The following is a 16,442-nucleotide window of genomic DNA, read 5'->3' as shown; positions in this document are numbered from 1 at the left end:
GTAAATAAAATTACAAATAAATAGGTTACCCATACCATTTTGATAGAAATAAGGCATTTGATACTAAACACCAATTTTAAATTATTAAGTAGGTAAGTAATCTTAATCAATGCCACATAAAAATAGTTTTTGACGGATTTCCATTAAATGTTCGATTTTTTTTACATTATGCCAATTTTTATTAATAAATCAAGATTCTCTACTTTAATTTCACACATACAATATTTGGAATTTGCGTTTATATTAGTAATTTTTGTATGAAAAATTGGACATATTTTCATTTCAATTAAAAATCTGACTATCTATTGAATTTTTGGTTATTGAAATTAAGCATGTGAGAATAAATACCAATCAAGATTTATCGAATAAAATAAATAAAGGGCTTAAATAATATCAAGCATTAAGGAACCAAAAAAAGTTAGAATAAAACTTTTCGATATACACCTATTATAAAATAATAATAATAATAGCAGACCTAATTATTCAAATTAAAAATTGACGAGTGTCGCCTAAAGAACACACAATTAAAAGTTCGCGCCGAAGTAGGTAAATGAACATCACTGACTGCCTTTTTAAGATGCGAGTTAAAAGCTGACTACAGACCACAACTACAGGGTCTACAGGTGACTTTTCGACCGGTTTCACGGAATTCAGGTTCAACTTCGGTTCGTTGTACCGAAGTTAGGCGAAATTCGTATGTAAAATACGCTGCAGATAGTCCTTGCCATAGCTATTACTTCACTAAAAGCGAGATGATGTGGTATGGGAACGCGACAACTAATCCGAAAAAAAAAAAACAAGGTCGGAAGTAGCCTTGCAGACAAATTAATACAAATTTTGTCAAATTTCGCATTCGGTTGAATTGGCCCATCTCTATCCAGGAGTCTAGGACGATAAGAGCAGAAAGTGGGATTTAATATTTGTGACGGGTGTAATGTGTAATGTAAGATTACGTGAAATGTAAACACGAATTCTACGTGAGGACGGCACTACGACCATCACGTGTAAAGTGCTGTCCATACTATTTCCATTACATTACACGATACAAACATTACGCGTTACACCAGTCTGGAGCCGGCTTTAAATAGGAGCGCTCTGTAGTTGCTGTAAGTATGCAGTCGGCTTCTTGATGCAGAGGTTTGTTTTAACGTGTGTTATTTAAGGATCACTCTCAGAAATTGTAATTAAGAGAGGCAATATGACACAGTTTTGACAATTAATGTTATCAATTTATATAAATGAGACTTAAAACTATTTAAAGTGATGTATACTGCAGTCTTTTGAATAATTCAATTGATAAAACAATTTTAGAGTGGAAATTTTCAATGAAGGTATTTTGATTCACAGTCTCTTTGTAAGTACCAAAATTTAACAAGGAATGCAATGAGCATTCAATATTATGGCAATTTTTTGAGATATATCTTCTTCTTATTGGGAAACTCATTCCTTAATCATCAAAATAATGAACAAAGAGTGATATTCGAGATCACAGATTACCAAAATCGTAAAGTATTATTAAAATAATGTCAAATATTAAAACATATTTAATACAAGCAATTAAAATATGGAATGTTGGATTCAAGGATAATGTCAGGGAAAACAAGTAAATACAAATAGACAAACACACACTCACATAATATGTACACAGAGAACACAGAATTTAAAAAAAAAAAAATTACTAAATTATACATACTATAATACTAATAACTAAAACCAGACTATCCTATGGAAAAATTAAAATCCTAAAGAAAATGCAATCATCATGGCATAAAACTGTGTAATGGTTTTTGTTATAATTTATTGGTTGAGTAAATACCAAATTGTGGATTTTTTATGGAGGAATTTACATTAAATAAAAACTCAATAAAACATCTTCTTGCCACTTCTAATTTAAAAAATACTTAATCAAACCTTTTAAAAGAAGTTGGATTACAAATTAAATCCTGATTAAAAGTTATAAAATCAAGTCGGTGTAAAATTAGGATATGAGTATTTACAGAAAATTTATTTCTGATAATAATATACTAACTAGAAATCATGGCATTATGACATCAGTCTACATGTTTCAATTTAATCATCTAAAAATGGCACCTCCTCTGCTTAAAAAATAGAGGAAACTTAATTAAAGAAGAAGTTGTGTTTGTTTGTTCTCTTCTCATAAAAAGCTATGCAGTATTTATTTGTACTTTGCAGCATTAGAATCACTGCGACACACCATAATCTCAATGAGTAGGTACAGTCTTACATCATAATAACATTATCAAACTGCTTCATTCTTTGGAATTGAAGTACAAAATATTTACATAACCTACTTATAACAATATATCACTGGTTTCTAAAATAGTATTCTAATTCAACTTAAAACAGTAGTCTTTTCAGTTTCTTTTTACTTTTATTCGAACTCACAGGACATGTATTTTTCTTTCTTTTGGATGGACTTGGACCATCAACAAGATCATATTGAAAACAGTTTCTTCCCTTATGTCTTTCATATTTACATAGTCTACAAAACTGATGTGCACATGACGTACTGGTACACTCTCCCCATTGCTCACCTGAAGACTCGATGGTCACCTTGGCAGGATACCCACAGTTGGTGCATACCATTTGGGAGCGTGCATCAAGAGAGGCAGCCTGGAAATGGAAATAAATCATAAATATTAGTAATCTCATAAAACAGCAAAATCATTAAGATTATAAAATATTTNAAATCATACTTATTTATATTAGTTACCTTGGTGAATTTGTGAAATCTAGTTGATCTTGGGCTTCGAGTAGGACTATGGGGAGTGCTTTGAATAATGTTGATGTTTTGAATCTCCTTCAGAGTTCTGATCTGGTTACCACCAGATACCTTAGGTGTATCACCCCAGTTTTCCAGATTGCTTTTGATTGTACAGAAGAATTCTGTATATTTTTGTTTGGTGTTTACAGCTTTAAAAATATTACACCATATTGGGCTCACTAATGTGAAGTTATAAAGGTCTTCTTGGGATAAGTAGTGAAATATTTTTTTGATTGATGTGCTACAGTAGTTTTCATGACTATACAACATTTTGATGATATCAATCTTTTGGTTTGGTTTATACCCAAACTTGTTGCTAATTGATTCCTTTGATTGTATTTTAGGTTGGGATTTTAACACTTGCTTCTCACATGATAGGGAATGAATGGCAAAATCTACTTTTCTAGCTGATCTTCTTCGATTAAAAGGGCTTAAATTGCAGCTGCTCCTACAAATCTTTTTGATTGGAGTTGAAGGATTAGAGACAGAAGATCCATAGTAATCTTTGCCATACACATCATCAATAAATCCAGAATCAGCAGAAGTTGCTTTGATAAGTTTGTTGTCATTTACTTTAAGTTTTTGTACTTCTTTTGCTATAATACTGGTTGGTGTAGCAACTGTAGTAGAATTCACTTCATTGGCGCCATCATCATAGGATCTTTTCGTTCCACGCCTTGCTATTGGGGTAGACTCAGAACTGGAATCTGTATTCGTCAAATTATAGCAGTTGTAATACCGACTTTTACTCAATCGGGCTTCTGTTGCAGGAGTTATATAACAATCCACTTTTATTTTGCAATTGATGTTGGGAACAATATGAGAAGGATCCAAACTATCATTGGACAGGCTGGAGCTTTCCAATGAAGGCGTTGCAAAGGATGTATGATAACCACTGTCTTCCGCTTTATAAATCTTGTAGGATAATGGAGTTGCAAGTTCTCGTGATGTAGGTTGAATATCCATGTTTAACAAAGTAGTTGGAATATAACTAAGCCGATTGTAATTGTTGTAAACGAATGTTAGCCATTTACTTTCTGGAACCACTGAAGGAAGATAGTATAAACTGTACAAGGAGACTAATCCATTTTAAGGCAAATTTTCACATTAAATGTGATTATTCTCCACAACAAACGTTAAAAAACGCCACAAGAACGACTAAAATCTAAACAAACCAAACTAACCACGAAAAACCACAAACTATGCTTCTGTCAGTGTCAAAATCTGGCTCGAATTTCGAGTCAGTTTTTGGGTCATAGACATTTTTTTCTTTATTTGATTCCTTCCTTTTCAAAAAAAGGCAAAGGCATTACNACCAGGTTACTTAAAATATTATTTTTTCGTAAATTTATGAAAATATCAAATTAGCCCGTAATCCAGAATCCTGATACATAAAGTTAGCCTATTAATTTAACACAGGTACGACTGTACTCAGTGTTGCACTATCAAATGCAATTGAGGCGCCTCTATGCCAGGGTTTTTATGTTCCTGGTCAGGCTATAAATGATATCCCTCCCTCCCCACCCCTTGAATTTCAGTAAAGATGTGCTTTACAGACTTTTTAATGGACTACCTACTTGAAAGAATTTGAAAAGTTATGTTGCACTGTTTTATTTTATTTGCCTACACATGTTCACGAGACTAAACGATAGTCGAATAAACACTATCCTTTCCTTCTTGGTCTTAGATTAAACACAACTAAAAAATTAAAAAAACATGACGCTTTACTTTCCCGCCAAGAAGTTTCGGGTCATAGACACTTTTTTTGTTAGATTATTTCCTTTTCAGGAAAATGCAAAGAGGCAAATAAATACGCCATACTACGCTTTATCTTCAGGCTCGAAATGGGCCCAAAACTAGCAAAAAAATTTTTTAGAGCGCTACGAACAACAAGAAAAATTGTTTTCTGTTTTTTTATAAACATAATTATTGTAAGTTCTTCCCCTTCCCATGAGTTTGAAAGAAAGAATTCTCTAAAAAAAATGGTGACTAAGACAAGATTTGGCTGTATGATCGAGATCCGAAGCCGTAAAACATAGTGTAAAAAAAAGCTTGTTGACGTTTTTATTTTTAAATCTAATAAACGCTTGAAAAAAAATTTGTTAGAGCTACCAATTTTAGAATTAATTTGTTATGTTTATTGTTTTCAGACTTGTGATTAATGTAAAAATATTTAGCTAATAAGTAATAAGAGTGCGTCGAATCGCTATAGAACATGTAAACAACATTTTGTACACAAAAGATCTTTTCATGGAACAGTTACCAAAAACTTGATGAATATGGCTATGAATGTAAAAGAATTATGCAGATTATGTGCTAAAAAAGACGATTTTACTAAAGATTTACTGGATGTGAGTAACAGAAGCTTATTAAAGCTAACTAAGGATCTGGTGCAGATTTCGGTAACTACACTTTCAATAATATAACCTATGAATACCTTTGTGGGATATTCTTTGTGTTTCTCAATTCCTATAAAGTTTTTTAATTTCGTAGTGCTTAATTGTGTGTTGAATTCATTATTTGATTGTATATTTAAACTTTCAGATTCATGAAAATGATGATTTACCTACACAGATTTGTTTAAACTGTGAAGAGAAGATGGTGTCATTTCAATTATTTGTTTTGGAGTGCTATAAGGCCCAAGATACCTTAAAAAGTTTGTTCTATGATTTAACAGACGATGTACCAGTTAAATTGGAAACAGATGTTGACTATCAAGTTTCCATTGTTAAATCAGAGGTAATATTGCAATTTTATCCTTATTCCTGAATCTTAAACTTAAGGTACATAACTTTTTTTAAATTACATTATAAAAAGCTACACCTAAAGATTCTTGTCTCAAAAAGTATTGCTTAACTGAAATTTCTTTTCAAATCCAAGTTAATGTTTGAATATTATAAAGCTATAAAGGGTTTAGTGAATTAATATTTTTATTGGCTGTTATACTAAATTAAAAAAGATACAGATTATATTGTATACCTAAAATTTTAGTGATTGTTTCCACAGGTGAAAGATGAACTGTTGACTGAAGACCTTGTTATATGTAAGTTTAAGCTCGTAACATTAAAATGACATTAAAATGAATGAATATATTAATAAATAATATTAATTTTGCTACAGGTCAAGTCAATAATGATGCAGATTTGGCAAAAGATGATGACTTTAATGATTTTTCTCATCAAGATGATGATGATGATGACGATGATGATTATATGACACTAGCATCACTAAAAGAAGAAAAATCGAATGAAATAGAAAATGATGGAGCCAAACGAAAATTTCCTAAACAAGAGAAAATCAAGCGTTATAAGAAAAAAGTTGCATCTCCAGAAGAAGTCGAAAAAGTACTGAAAAAATCTAATTGTAAAGTTCGTGATTTTGTAAAGTAAGTGCTTTTTATTTTACAATCTCAAATATAGATTTTTAACACTTTAATATTATTTAATTTACTGCCGATGAATGCAGAGACATTGTCTTTGTTATTCTGCTGATAGTCTTTATTTTTATTATTATAAATTATTTTTCTAGACTGCAGTGTGATATCTGCGACCTAAAACTGAAGACGTGGAGTGAATTACGACTTCATTTTCACTCGGCACATAAACTTAAACCATCAATTAATTGTGTTTGTGGATTTGTGATAAAATCTAAGAGTGTTCTTTACAAACATGTGTCAGAACATAAAGCTAATGATAGCAAATCAAGTGGCAGCGATATGGACTCTAAATATTCCAACCTCAAAGTTTATGATTTTGTTACGTATGTATACTTACTCATAAATAATTTTTGTGCCAATGAATTTGAAGTTTTAAGTAATATGTATTTTATTGTGTTTCTAGATTTAGTTGCACGGTCTGTCAGAGGAAGTGCAGTAGTTGGTACACTTTGAAAAATCACAGTGAAAGGGCTCATAGGATAGCACCAGTAGTACAGTGTATTTGTGGAATTACACTGAAGTCTAAATCTGTTCTGTATAAACATATTCAAGATCATAAAAATCCAAATATGTTAAGGTAAGTAATACTCTACCTTGCAGTCTTCTGATAATTTACGTTTTTATCTAAATAAGTTATTATTCAAAATATTACATTTCTAAATTATATTTGCAGTTGTGACAAGTGCCCAAGGATAACAAAAACAATTGAAGCACTTAACAAACACAAAATGAGACATGTTCCAAAATCAGAAAGGAAATTCATTTGTAACAATTGTAATAAAATATTTATCACAAAAGATGCTTTAAAATCGCATGAAAGATCTCACATCCCTATTGAAGACAGAAAGATATATCATTGTGGGATTTGTGAACTAAAGTGAGTATCAAATGTCAAGTTTGAGCTAGCATAATAGCCTTCAAATTAGAGGCGTGGGGAAGCGCTGCAGTGGAGTCCTTGCCGCGCCACCAACAAATTTTCATACCATATCTAAAGCACGGTCTGTGAGCACGTAGAATTTTGTCCAATGACCCCAGTCAGTGGACACATTTGTCACGGCAACCATGTGCGGCTGTTGCGCTTCTAGAAATTGTATGAAAATGAGCAATAGTGGTAGCTCAGATCATAGAAGGGACTAGTGCAGGCAGCGCTTCCTCATGCCTCCAATTTGAAGACGCCTGCATAGTTGGAGGAATTTATCCGTTATTGTTATGGCGTTAAGGTTCACGACGCGTTCGTCGGTTGCGTCGGCCACAACAAAAAATAGTGAGCTTGGGAATTTATCCGTTATTGTTATGGCGTTAAGGTTCACGACGCGTTCGTCGGCCGCGTCGGCCACAACAACAAATAGTGAGCTTGGGAATTTATCCGTTATTGTTATGGCGTTAAGGTTCACGACGCGTTCGTCGGCCGCGTCTCACAAGCGCGTGGTGCACGACAAGATCAAGAGCTACGTGTGCGACTTGTGCGGGTACGCGTGCGGCACCAATGGCGAGTTGCGCCAGCACCGCGCCATACACAGCGACGACAAGCCCTTCGTGTGCAAGACGTGCAACAAGTCGTGAGTAGTCTTTAACCAACACAATAAAGGTGGCTCCTCAGTGGCGCTGCCACATGAAAAGTGAAAGCTAATAAAAAGTTACACACGCGTTAAACAGGAGTTTAAAATAACATTTCCATACCTTAAAATAACATTACATACAAAAATCACTTTAAACGCGGGCGTTCAACACATTTGTAAGGAAAAGATTTTATTGCACCATCACCAAAATGGTGGCGCTGTTTGATTATTACATCGTAGTAATGATACGAAAACTGCAGTTTCAAGACGCATTCGAACCTGAAGATGCACATAGGCACGTATGAGAACTCGTACCAGTGTCTAATTTCCCGCTATCATAACAAAGTTTTAGAGTATTATTTTAAAAGTTTTTACTTTTTTTTATCTTTTGCCTACATCTGACTAGATTGAAAGTCATGATCAGGTTGAAAGTAGAAGCGAGCTTCACCCAGAATCTTCAAACAGCAGAACTATCTTTCGTACTTAAAACTGTGGAAACTTAGCTGATGTCTGAATTATTTTTAATATGACTGGGATTTCCTTAATATTAATAAATAAAATTTCCCAGCTTCAAGACGCATTCAAACCTGAAGACGCACGAAGACACGCACGAGGCGACGTCGTATCAGTGCTACGTGTGCAGCCGCGTGCTCAACAGCCGGCGCACGCTGCGCAAGCACCTGCTCGTGCACGAGGAGAAGTGCCGCCACGTCTGCTCCTACTGCCACAAGGCGTTCAAGAGGCGGCAGACTCTCAAGGTACAAACATTGATACATTTACTATCAAGACACGCACGAGGTGACGTCGTCAGTGCTACGTGNAGAAGTGCTGCCACGTCTGCTCCTACTGCCACAAGGCGTTCAAGAGGCGGCAGACTCTCAAGGTGCAAACATTGATACATTTTACTATTATTTCATGGGCATTTACATGTAATGTTCGTAGTGCCGTCCACACGTATAATTCGTGTTACATTACACGTAATCTTACATTACACTCGTCTGGACCCGGCTTTACAGCTGATGGCACGGCAAGCTAAATAACGTGCAATTTTGCAACAAAAATCGGTCACACTAAGTATAATTTTTTTTTACAATTAGAGGAGCAAAATGAGAACAAGTTCACGATGGTAACTCATCTGATATGATTAGCCGTGTCAAATATCTCTGGGTATTATTTAAAATTAACTTTTGTAATCCGAAAGTGTTCATAGACTACTTAAAATACCCTTGGCCACGACTTGAGAGAGCTTGAGCTTAAAAACTACTGAAAGTATGTCGCATGTATGATGTGGCGATCTGCAGGGGTGGATTATATCTGTCACTAGGAACTTCATATTTTCACGGTTCAGCAGACAGTTTTGAGACGATGAAGTGTGACGTCACATATCATGATGTGCTGTCCATTACAACACTAATATTCTGCACAGGTCCACTTATACACGCACACGGGCGACAAGCCTCTGACGTGCAAGTGGTGCGACGAGCGCTTCGCGTACGCGTCGACGCTGCGCTCGCACCGCCTGCGCTGCCACCCCGACAAGATGGCGGCGCAGGCCTCCGCCAACAGCTACGCCGGCTATGCGCACCACTCCGCCGTGCCTATACAGCCGGCTGACGTCACTATCACGGTAACTATACAGTACTAGCTGACCCGGCGAACTTTGTTCCGCCTTAATGGCAATAAATAAGCAGACTTTTTTTTAATTTCGAACGGGATGAAAAGTATCCTATGTCCTTCTCCTGGCTCTAAACTATCTCCCTGACAATTTTCAGCTAAATTGGTTCAGCCGTTCTTGAGTTATAAGCGAAGTAACTAACACGACTTTCTTTTATATATATAGACTAGCTGACCCGGCGAATTTTGTTCCGCCTTAATGGCAATAAATAAGCAGATTTTTTTTTTCGAACGGGATNTTCGTCGGTTGCGTCGGCCACAACAAAAAATAGTGAGCTTGGGAATTTATCCGTTATTGTTATGGCGTTAAGGTTCACGACGCGTTCGTCGGCCGCGTCGGCCACAACAACAAATAGTGAGCTTNCCTTCTCCTGGCTCTAAACTACCTCCCTGACAATTTTTAGCTAAATCGGTTCAGCCGTTCTTGAGTTATAAGCGAAGTAACTAACACGACTTTCTTTTATATATATAGATATATATATAGATTACTACTCCTTTACTTGCTATTGCTACTTTAGTTCCTTGCGTGTATGCACTACAGAGGTTCCCTAACGTCCACTGCTGGACAAAGGCCTTCCCCAAGGATTTCCACAAAGACCGGTCCTGCGCCGTTTGCATCCAGGCACCTCCCGCGACCTTCACCAGAACGTCGGTCCACCTAGTGGGAGGCCTGCCCAAGCCACGTCTTCCGGTTCGTGGTTGATCGAACCTTTCGACCATACAAAAAATTCCTCGGCTCCTCACCCCCCTCCTCCAGTCAAGATTATTTATTGGTCGTATCGAGCAGTCTGGAATGCATTCTCTCAGCGGTCGCAGGTTTTTTATACTCAAGTGCACAGATAGCCCGCGCCCCCCTTTAAAGGTCTTTGCGCCCCCACTTTGGAGACGTTAGCCACCGGATTCATCTACTCCAGCTACTCGCACCAATTCGCCGCGTGCATACAGGCACCGACAAGGAGTCGTTTTTCTCGATTTTACTGGCTGGAACTGGCGTCTCTATATCACATGCATATGGCTACAATCCACATGTATCGTCTCTATATTGCGTGCATGCCGCTACATGCGGCTATACAGAGGTTCCCTATCTATTGACTGTGTTGGTAGGCCAACACCGGCAAGGTCTACTCGTCTCTTTGACCGTAAATAAATGTATGCGGGCTATTAAAACCTTGCGTTGTGTTGTGAATTGCTTAATTTTTTTCTGATTCGTCTCTTAGAAATAGGCATCTCTTGAAATAAGCGACGTGAAGCTAAAACAAAAATGTTTTTTTTTCAGAATTACATCAAAAACGACGTAGCGGCCAGCTCAGTAAACATTGCGAAGAATGAAGTCGAGGCTATGTAGAAGTAAACGTAGTGTTAAAGATCATTGTTACGTACTGTATTAGATCTTTTTACATTAGTATAGTTATTACAATAGCAATTGTATGTATATTAAAGATATATAGATATCATTTACAAATATCACCGTTTTTATTGTTATTTACAACAAGCATAGATTACATAATAAAGTAAGAAATATTGATGATACTAGTTCATAGTACATAAAAATTATTTGACTCATTGATTTACAAATTATTTACTTGTCTTCGAATCAACATGCCTCGTTGTAACTGCATGCAATAACTACAAAGCAATTGGACTAACGAAGCGTCCTGTATAGATGTAAACAAATAAATCGGGTATGATATTCGTAACGTTGAGTTTCATTTGAATGTATATTGCTTCATGTAAGCGAATGCCGATGACATGTAAACAAAACTTAGCATTTAGATGCGCGTTCGATCCGCTGTGTTGTCATAGGAATATCGGTTAAGTAGATGTGTCGGCAGCACCCTGCGTTCGAAGTAAATTGCGGAAAACCTTTCTATTTATAACCTCTCGAGAAACACGAACAGAACAATTTCCTTCCGTCCCTAGTAATAGACGACGAGAATTAAATTTACACGGGACCAGTTTTTAGGATACATTTATGTTTGTTTCCTCAGATCGTAATCTGTAATACTATTTGGATAATATACGTTTAATACATAGCTTAGGTGGTGTCGATTTTTCTTTTATAGCCTGACCAGGAACATAAAAACCCTGGCATAGAGGCGCGTCAATTGCATTTGATAGTGCAACACTGAGTACAGTCGTACCTGTGTTAAATTAATAGGCTAAATTTATGTAAGGTACTTGATACAAATAAGGCCTACGTTCTAATAAGGCCTATACATCAGAAAACACAGATAAATAAATCCAACCGGGACAATACTTCAAGGACACGTACTCATATGCCCTATAACCCAGTAGAGTGCTAGAGCATCCCGATCCACGATCCCAGCACCAATTGGCACGCGTTCTTCTAAGGTGGTGGGTGATTTCGTGCTCCTTTATAAAAATCCGGCGATTTCTACTTAAGTTTTCGGTAAAATGACGCTGTTTTAGATTAAGCTTTTCTTAGTAATCGTTTCTAAATATATCTTACTAGCTAATAATTACTTTNAAGAAAGTTAAGTTCGTAATAAATATACCTAGGTGCGCATTATAAGCGAAGCAAAATAGGAACGTTACGTACCTATTATCCCACTTTAAACGTGTGGCTAAGTATTTAAAGTAGTAGGTGGTACTATGCCTGCATAGCATCTGGTTCGCTATTAAAAGGAACCAATTAGTATTACGGGTCGTGTAGGTATTTACTGTTGAATCATTTAATGGTTGTTGATGGAAGGTGTGTCATGAATAGATTTTAGCTAAGCAGAATTCGTATTTTCATGTGCTTAAACTTTCAAATCTTAATCTTTTCTGATTTGCGAACAACTTTTGCGTTAATATTTCTACTAAGTATCTCCATTCAAGAACTCGTTGATGGTTTACTCCCTTGAGGGGAGTAAAAGAAAGTCGTATAAAATATTTAGAAGCCAATTTTACTCAGCAGCCTAGTTGAAAATAAAATTTCCAGAGAAGGAGAATAAAATGCCAATAACGTGCCATTATCGGGCCGTTTCGTGCTGTTTTGCATTGCTGGCGAGCGCACAAGCGCTTTGTGTGAGAGCAACTAAAAGTAAAGCGCGCCGGTATTGGCGGTGGATCCACGCGGAGATAAGGCGTCACACGTCAGCGCGTTGGCGCGACGCCAAAAGCTGCCAGTGCGGCTATCGGGCACCCAAAAATTTTACGCCACGTAAACATGCACATTGCACAAGCACATTGCATACTATCTACCTATCTAGCTAGCTAGACCCTAAATTAGACAACTAAAACAATAAACTTTAAACTACGACAATGCTTTGAGATAGACGGCGGCGATGCAGATGAATCCTTGCGGAGATGAGGGCTGTCTCGTCAACGGGCTGGCGCGCAGCCAATAGCCCGGTGCTCGGAGTTCGGCATAAAGACGTATACACACTGTTATAAATAATTGAATGCAGTCAATGTTATATAATATCATTGAATGCAGTTAAATAAAAACAACAATAAAAAACCGGCCAAGTGCGTGTCGGACTCACACGGGTCCGTACCATTCATTTATGAAATTATTATTTTTTTAATTAAAGTTATTTGTATGAAAGATTACGCGGTAATAAGCGGTTTACGACTTCCGAGGTATTAAAAAAAAACTACTTACTAGATCTCGTTCAAAACAATTTTCGTTGGTAGTTTTTATAGTAATGTACAGTCACGGAATGAAAAGGTTCGTCAGTTTTCAAATTGATTCCTTCAACGAATCACGAGCACATATTACCTTTTAAAACTATGTTACAGAATAATCTCGAGTTAGAGAAAATAATCTTTAACTGTTCGTCAGTAAAGTTCAAAATTATTCAGATCAAAGTTGTTTGACGATTTAACTTGTCAAGAAGATTATTATGATTGATAAACTAAAACCTTCTTGTTGGTTCAACCTGCCATTATCCAGTAATAAAAAAAACTACATTTTGTAACATTGCACTGATGGGATAGAAAAATAAACAAGCAAAACCTTATTCGTTAGCAAACGTCATATTTATTTAAATGTTAGCAGCAATGTTTCTTGTACAGTTATGTTGGCAGGTTTGACTCTTACAGTACCTAGTGCAAGCGAAAACCGACACTAAGGTGACGAACCTTTTCGTTCCGCGACTGTACATCATATGTTTTTTTTAGATTTTTCATTTTCTTATTTTAGAAGTTAGAGGGGGGGGGGGACCTACTTTTTTCCACTTTGGAAGCGTCTGTCACGCAAACTATTCGGTTTAGAAAAAAATAAGTATTTTAGAAACCTCGATATCATTTTTGAAGACCTATCCATAGATACCCCACACGTATGTGTTTGATGAAATAAAAAAATTTGAGTTTCAGTTCTAAGTATGGGGAGCCCCCAATATTTATTATTATTTTTTATATTTGCATCAAAATCTTAAAGCGGTTTACAGTATACTTTTACATCTACCAACCAAGTTTCAACAGTATAGCTCTTATAGTTTCGGAAAAATGGCTGTGACATACGGACGGACAGACAGACAAACATGACGAATCTATAAGGGTTCCGTTTTTTGCCATTTGGCTACAGAACCCCAAAAAAAGTGCCTTAGTTACCTTAGTTTCCCTGCCATCTGTTATTGTGTATGATGCCTTTAGGTAGAGGTACAGTCAGAAACATAGCAATTTACATTTTTATAGAAAATATCTCATATAATAATAGAGATACAATAATACCTAATACAGAAAATATCTCACCTATTATTACAACAACCTTTACTAGGTACATAAAAATCTATTCAGATAGTTAATAAGTTAATTAAAGCGCCACAGTGAAAAGCTTAATTTTATTTGCTGTTGTCCACACACAGAATAACTTAACCATAGCGATTTATCTATCGATTTTTTTCTAAGAGTCACAACATGCGTAATATGGATAAGTAACCTTGAAGTGTCATATTGATTGTGATCTTGATCATCAAGTGAAAAAGACTTCAGCAGTACACATACTTTTTAATTAATTTAATAAATTATTCTAAAAAGTAATATTAATTAAATACATACGATTTGAGGATACACACAAAGTGAGCACGTATTCGTTGCGTAAGAAATACCTACACTACACCAGCACTGGAGAAACTTGGAGAAACTAATAACGTTACGTCATCGTGACAGCAGTTTATAGGCCTTATAGATGACCCACGCTGAACTGTCCTACCAAACTCAATGACAGGGGGGCGCTACCATCGTTCAACTATATGGTTTCCAACATGGCAAAAATCGGAACCAGCGATTCGATATTGACGGTGGCGCCCCACTGTCAATGTCATCGATAGGACAGTTCAGTATTTTGGAACTATATCAATCAACGCGAAATGTCCAGCCAACACCTGTGATACTATTATAGGACGCGATTATTAATTATTTTATTATAATTAACTGCTATTCAATATAGCTGAGAATGAAAAAGTCATATTATCTAACTTACTTGAATTACACATTCTCAAAGTGTATATTTAAAAAAAGTAAAGCTCTACATTTTACAATAACTCTCAATAAGTATAAATAAGTTAAAACCAAGGTTCGTATGAAAGACAGTTCACGTTCTGAATGCGGTTAGACAGCGGCATAAAATATTACAACGGGAAACAAAAATATTTCACACAGAAAATACATTTGTCTTCTATGATTTGTGTTAGGTTACTTACATTCTTGCGAATTCGTACGTATAACGTATGTAACATAAGTACGCACGCATTTAATATTTTAGGTAGGTTACTTAGGTATTTCTGAAAAACAGGTGAAAGTCTAGAGGTAGTTCTTTACTACAAGAAATAATATGTAATATAAAAGTAATGAACAGTAAATATTTTTTTCTCTAATGAGAATCCATCCATTTGACAAAGGTGTAGAGTTAGAAACTTGGCTCTACATGAGATGATAACTTTTTCACTCACCACTGTGATAGTGACTGGTAGGTAATTCCTGCTTAAATTATTGGTAATTAAAAAACAAATGATCATCGGATATTTAATAAAATGTCTTGCTTAAAAGCTTTTAATGACTGAACAAATAAACACCTCTATCCAAAATCTTGAAGGAAGAATTCCGTGATAAGTGAAATAATCCAATACAGAAACGTGAAGGGTTCGTAATATAACTGGGATAAAATATAAGTAACCAGTGGATTATCTTTTATTTTATAGCCTCTTCATTTCAGTATTGGGAAGCAGTACACGATATTGCTGTTACTGGTATTAAATATGTACGTGGGCACCTTCCTACCTACTCACCTATTCGTTTCTCTACAATTCTGCTATTTACTGTAAATCCTTGAGTAATAACGGATCTAAAACGTGATGTAGGTTGAAAAGACCCAATCAATGAAATGGAAATTGAATGTAGGAATTATAGTGACAACGTATTATTTGTCTATAAAATTAAGTGATAGGTATAATTTAATACTAAATGTAAGAAAACAAACAATGAATATAGGTGCTTAATTCTCGTTAATCTATTATTCCATTAAACGTACAAAAAATTCACGCGCCGAACACGTTTCGATAATAACTCAATAATAAATGTGTTATATAAAAAGGTTCAGAATATGCGATTCGCTTAATATTATTTTTGGCAAAGCAAAAATATTTTCGAGTCTGCTATTATATTGGAGGGTGTTCGAGTCGTGGGGAATGGAATGTAACGTAATAAATACCGACGTGCAGGTCGGGTCAGGCGGGTGGCATCAGGCAAGTTTATAATCGGACACCGACACCACCCCTGGGACTGGCGCTCGTTTATCACCCACCATAGCTCCAAATGCTCACGGAAATCTGTTTAACATATAAAACAAATTCATCATAATTGTGTAATGGCCCATGCGTGCACGATGACTTACTGGTATTACCTATCTACTTATCTACAATAATCTACACTACATGCATTTTTATCAAATGAAAGCTTTTAACGACCTAGTGACCACGTAAGATTTATTTAATTCAATCTTAATCTAAGTTAACAAGATCATAAGTAAATGCACTACATA

General features: G+C 35.8%; 3 protein-coding genes across 4 annotated transcripts in view; 2 read left to right on the top strand and 1 right to left on the bottom strand.

The window, feature by feature from the left end:
* Positions 1 to 9,436, top strand: part of LOC114349769 (sphingomyelin phosphodiesterase) — a 31,374-nt gene extending 21,938 nt beyond the window's left edge. The window contains exon 14 of the transcript XR_003655655.1: positions 9,421 to 9,436. The gene's annotated coding sequence lies outside the window, so the exon portion shown is untranslated. The remainder of the gene's footprint in view (positions 1 to 9,420) is intronic.
* Positions 1,987 to 4,006, bottom strand: LOC114349781 (uncharacterized). 2 transcript variants are annotated; one of them, XM_028300292.1, is made up of 3 exons: positions 3,970 to 3,992; positions 2,735 to 3,831; positions 1,987 to 2,634 (listed from the first exon to the last, which is right to left on the bottom strand). In XM_028300292.1, exons 2-3 carry the CDS (start codon positions 3,749 to 3,751, stop codon positions 2,359 to 2,361), a joined length of 1,293 nt encoding a protein of 430 aa, XP_028156093.1. In that variant the 5' UTR covers positions 3,752 to 3,831; positions 3,970 to 3,992; the 3' UTR covers positions 1,987 to 2,358. The 2 variants fall into 2 exon arrangements, with proteins under 2 accessions (XP_028156093.1, XP_028156092.1); XM_028300291.1 differs by having other exon boundaries at positions 2,735 to 4,006.
* LOC114349773 (zinc finger protein 235) lies at positions 4,884 to 11,079 on the top strand. The gene is made up of 11 exons (XM_028300279.1): positions 4,884 to 5,187; positions 5,330 to 5,524; positions 5,792 to 5,828; positions 5,906 to 6,170; positions 6,314 to 6,544; positions 6,625 to 6,798; positions 6,895 to 7,098; positions 7,610 to 7,780; positions 8,349 to 8,538; positions 9,207 to 9,407; positions 10,731 to 11,079. Exons 1-11 carry the CDS (start codon positions 5,059 to 5,061, stop codon positions 10,797 to 10,799), a joined length of 1,866 nt encoding a protein of 621 aa, XP_028156080.1. The 5' UTR covers positions 4,884 to 5,058; the 3' UTR covers positions 10,800 to 11,079.
* The last annotated feature ends 5,363 nt before the right edge of the window (positions 11,080 to 16,442 follow it).

The sequence above is a fragment of the Ostrinia furnacalis genome, unplaced genomic scaffold (assembly GCF_004193835.3).
Source record: "Ostrinia furnacalis isolate ACB-3 unplaced genomic scaffold, ASM419383v2 OfSCF0710, whole genome shotgun sequence".
NCBI classification, from domain to species: Eukaryota; Metazoa; Arthropoda; class Insecta; order Lepidoptera; family Crambidae; genus Ostrinia; species Ostrinia furnacalis.
The sequence above is the reverse complement of the archived record's forward strand: the minus strand, read 5'-3'. Positions and strand labels throughout refer to the sequence as shown.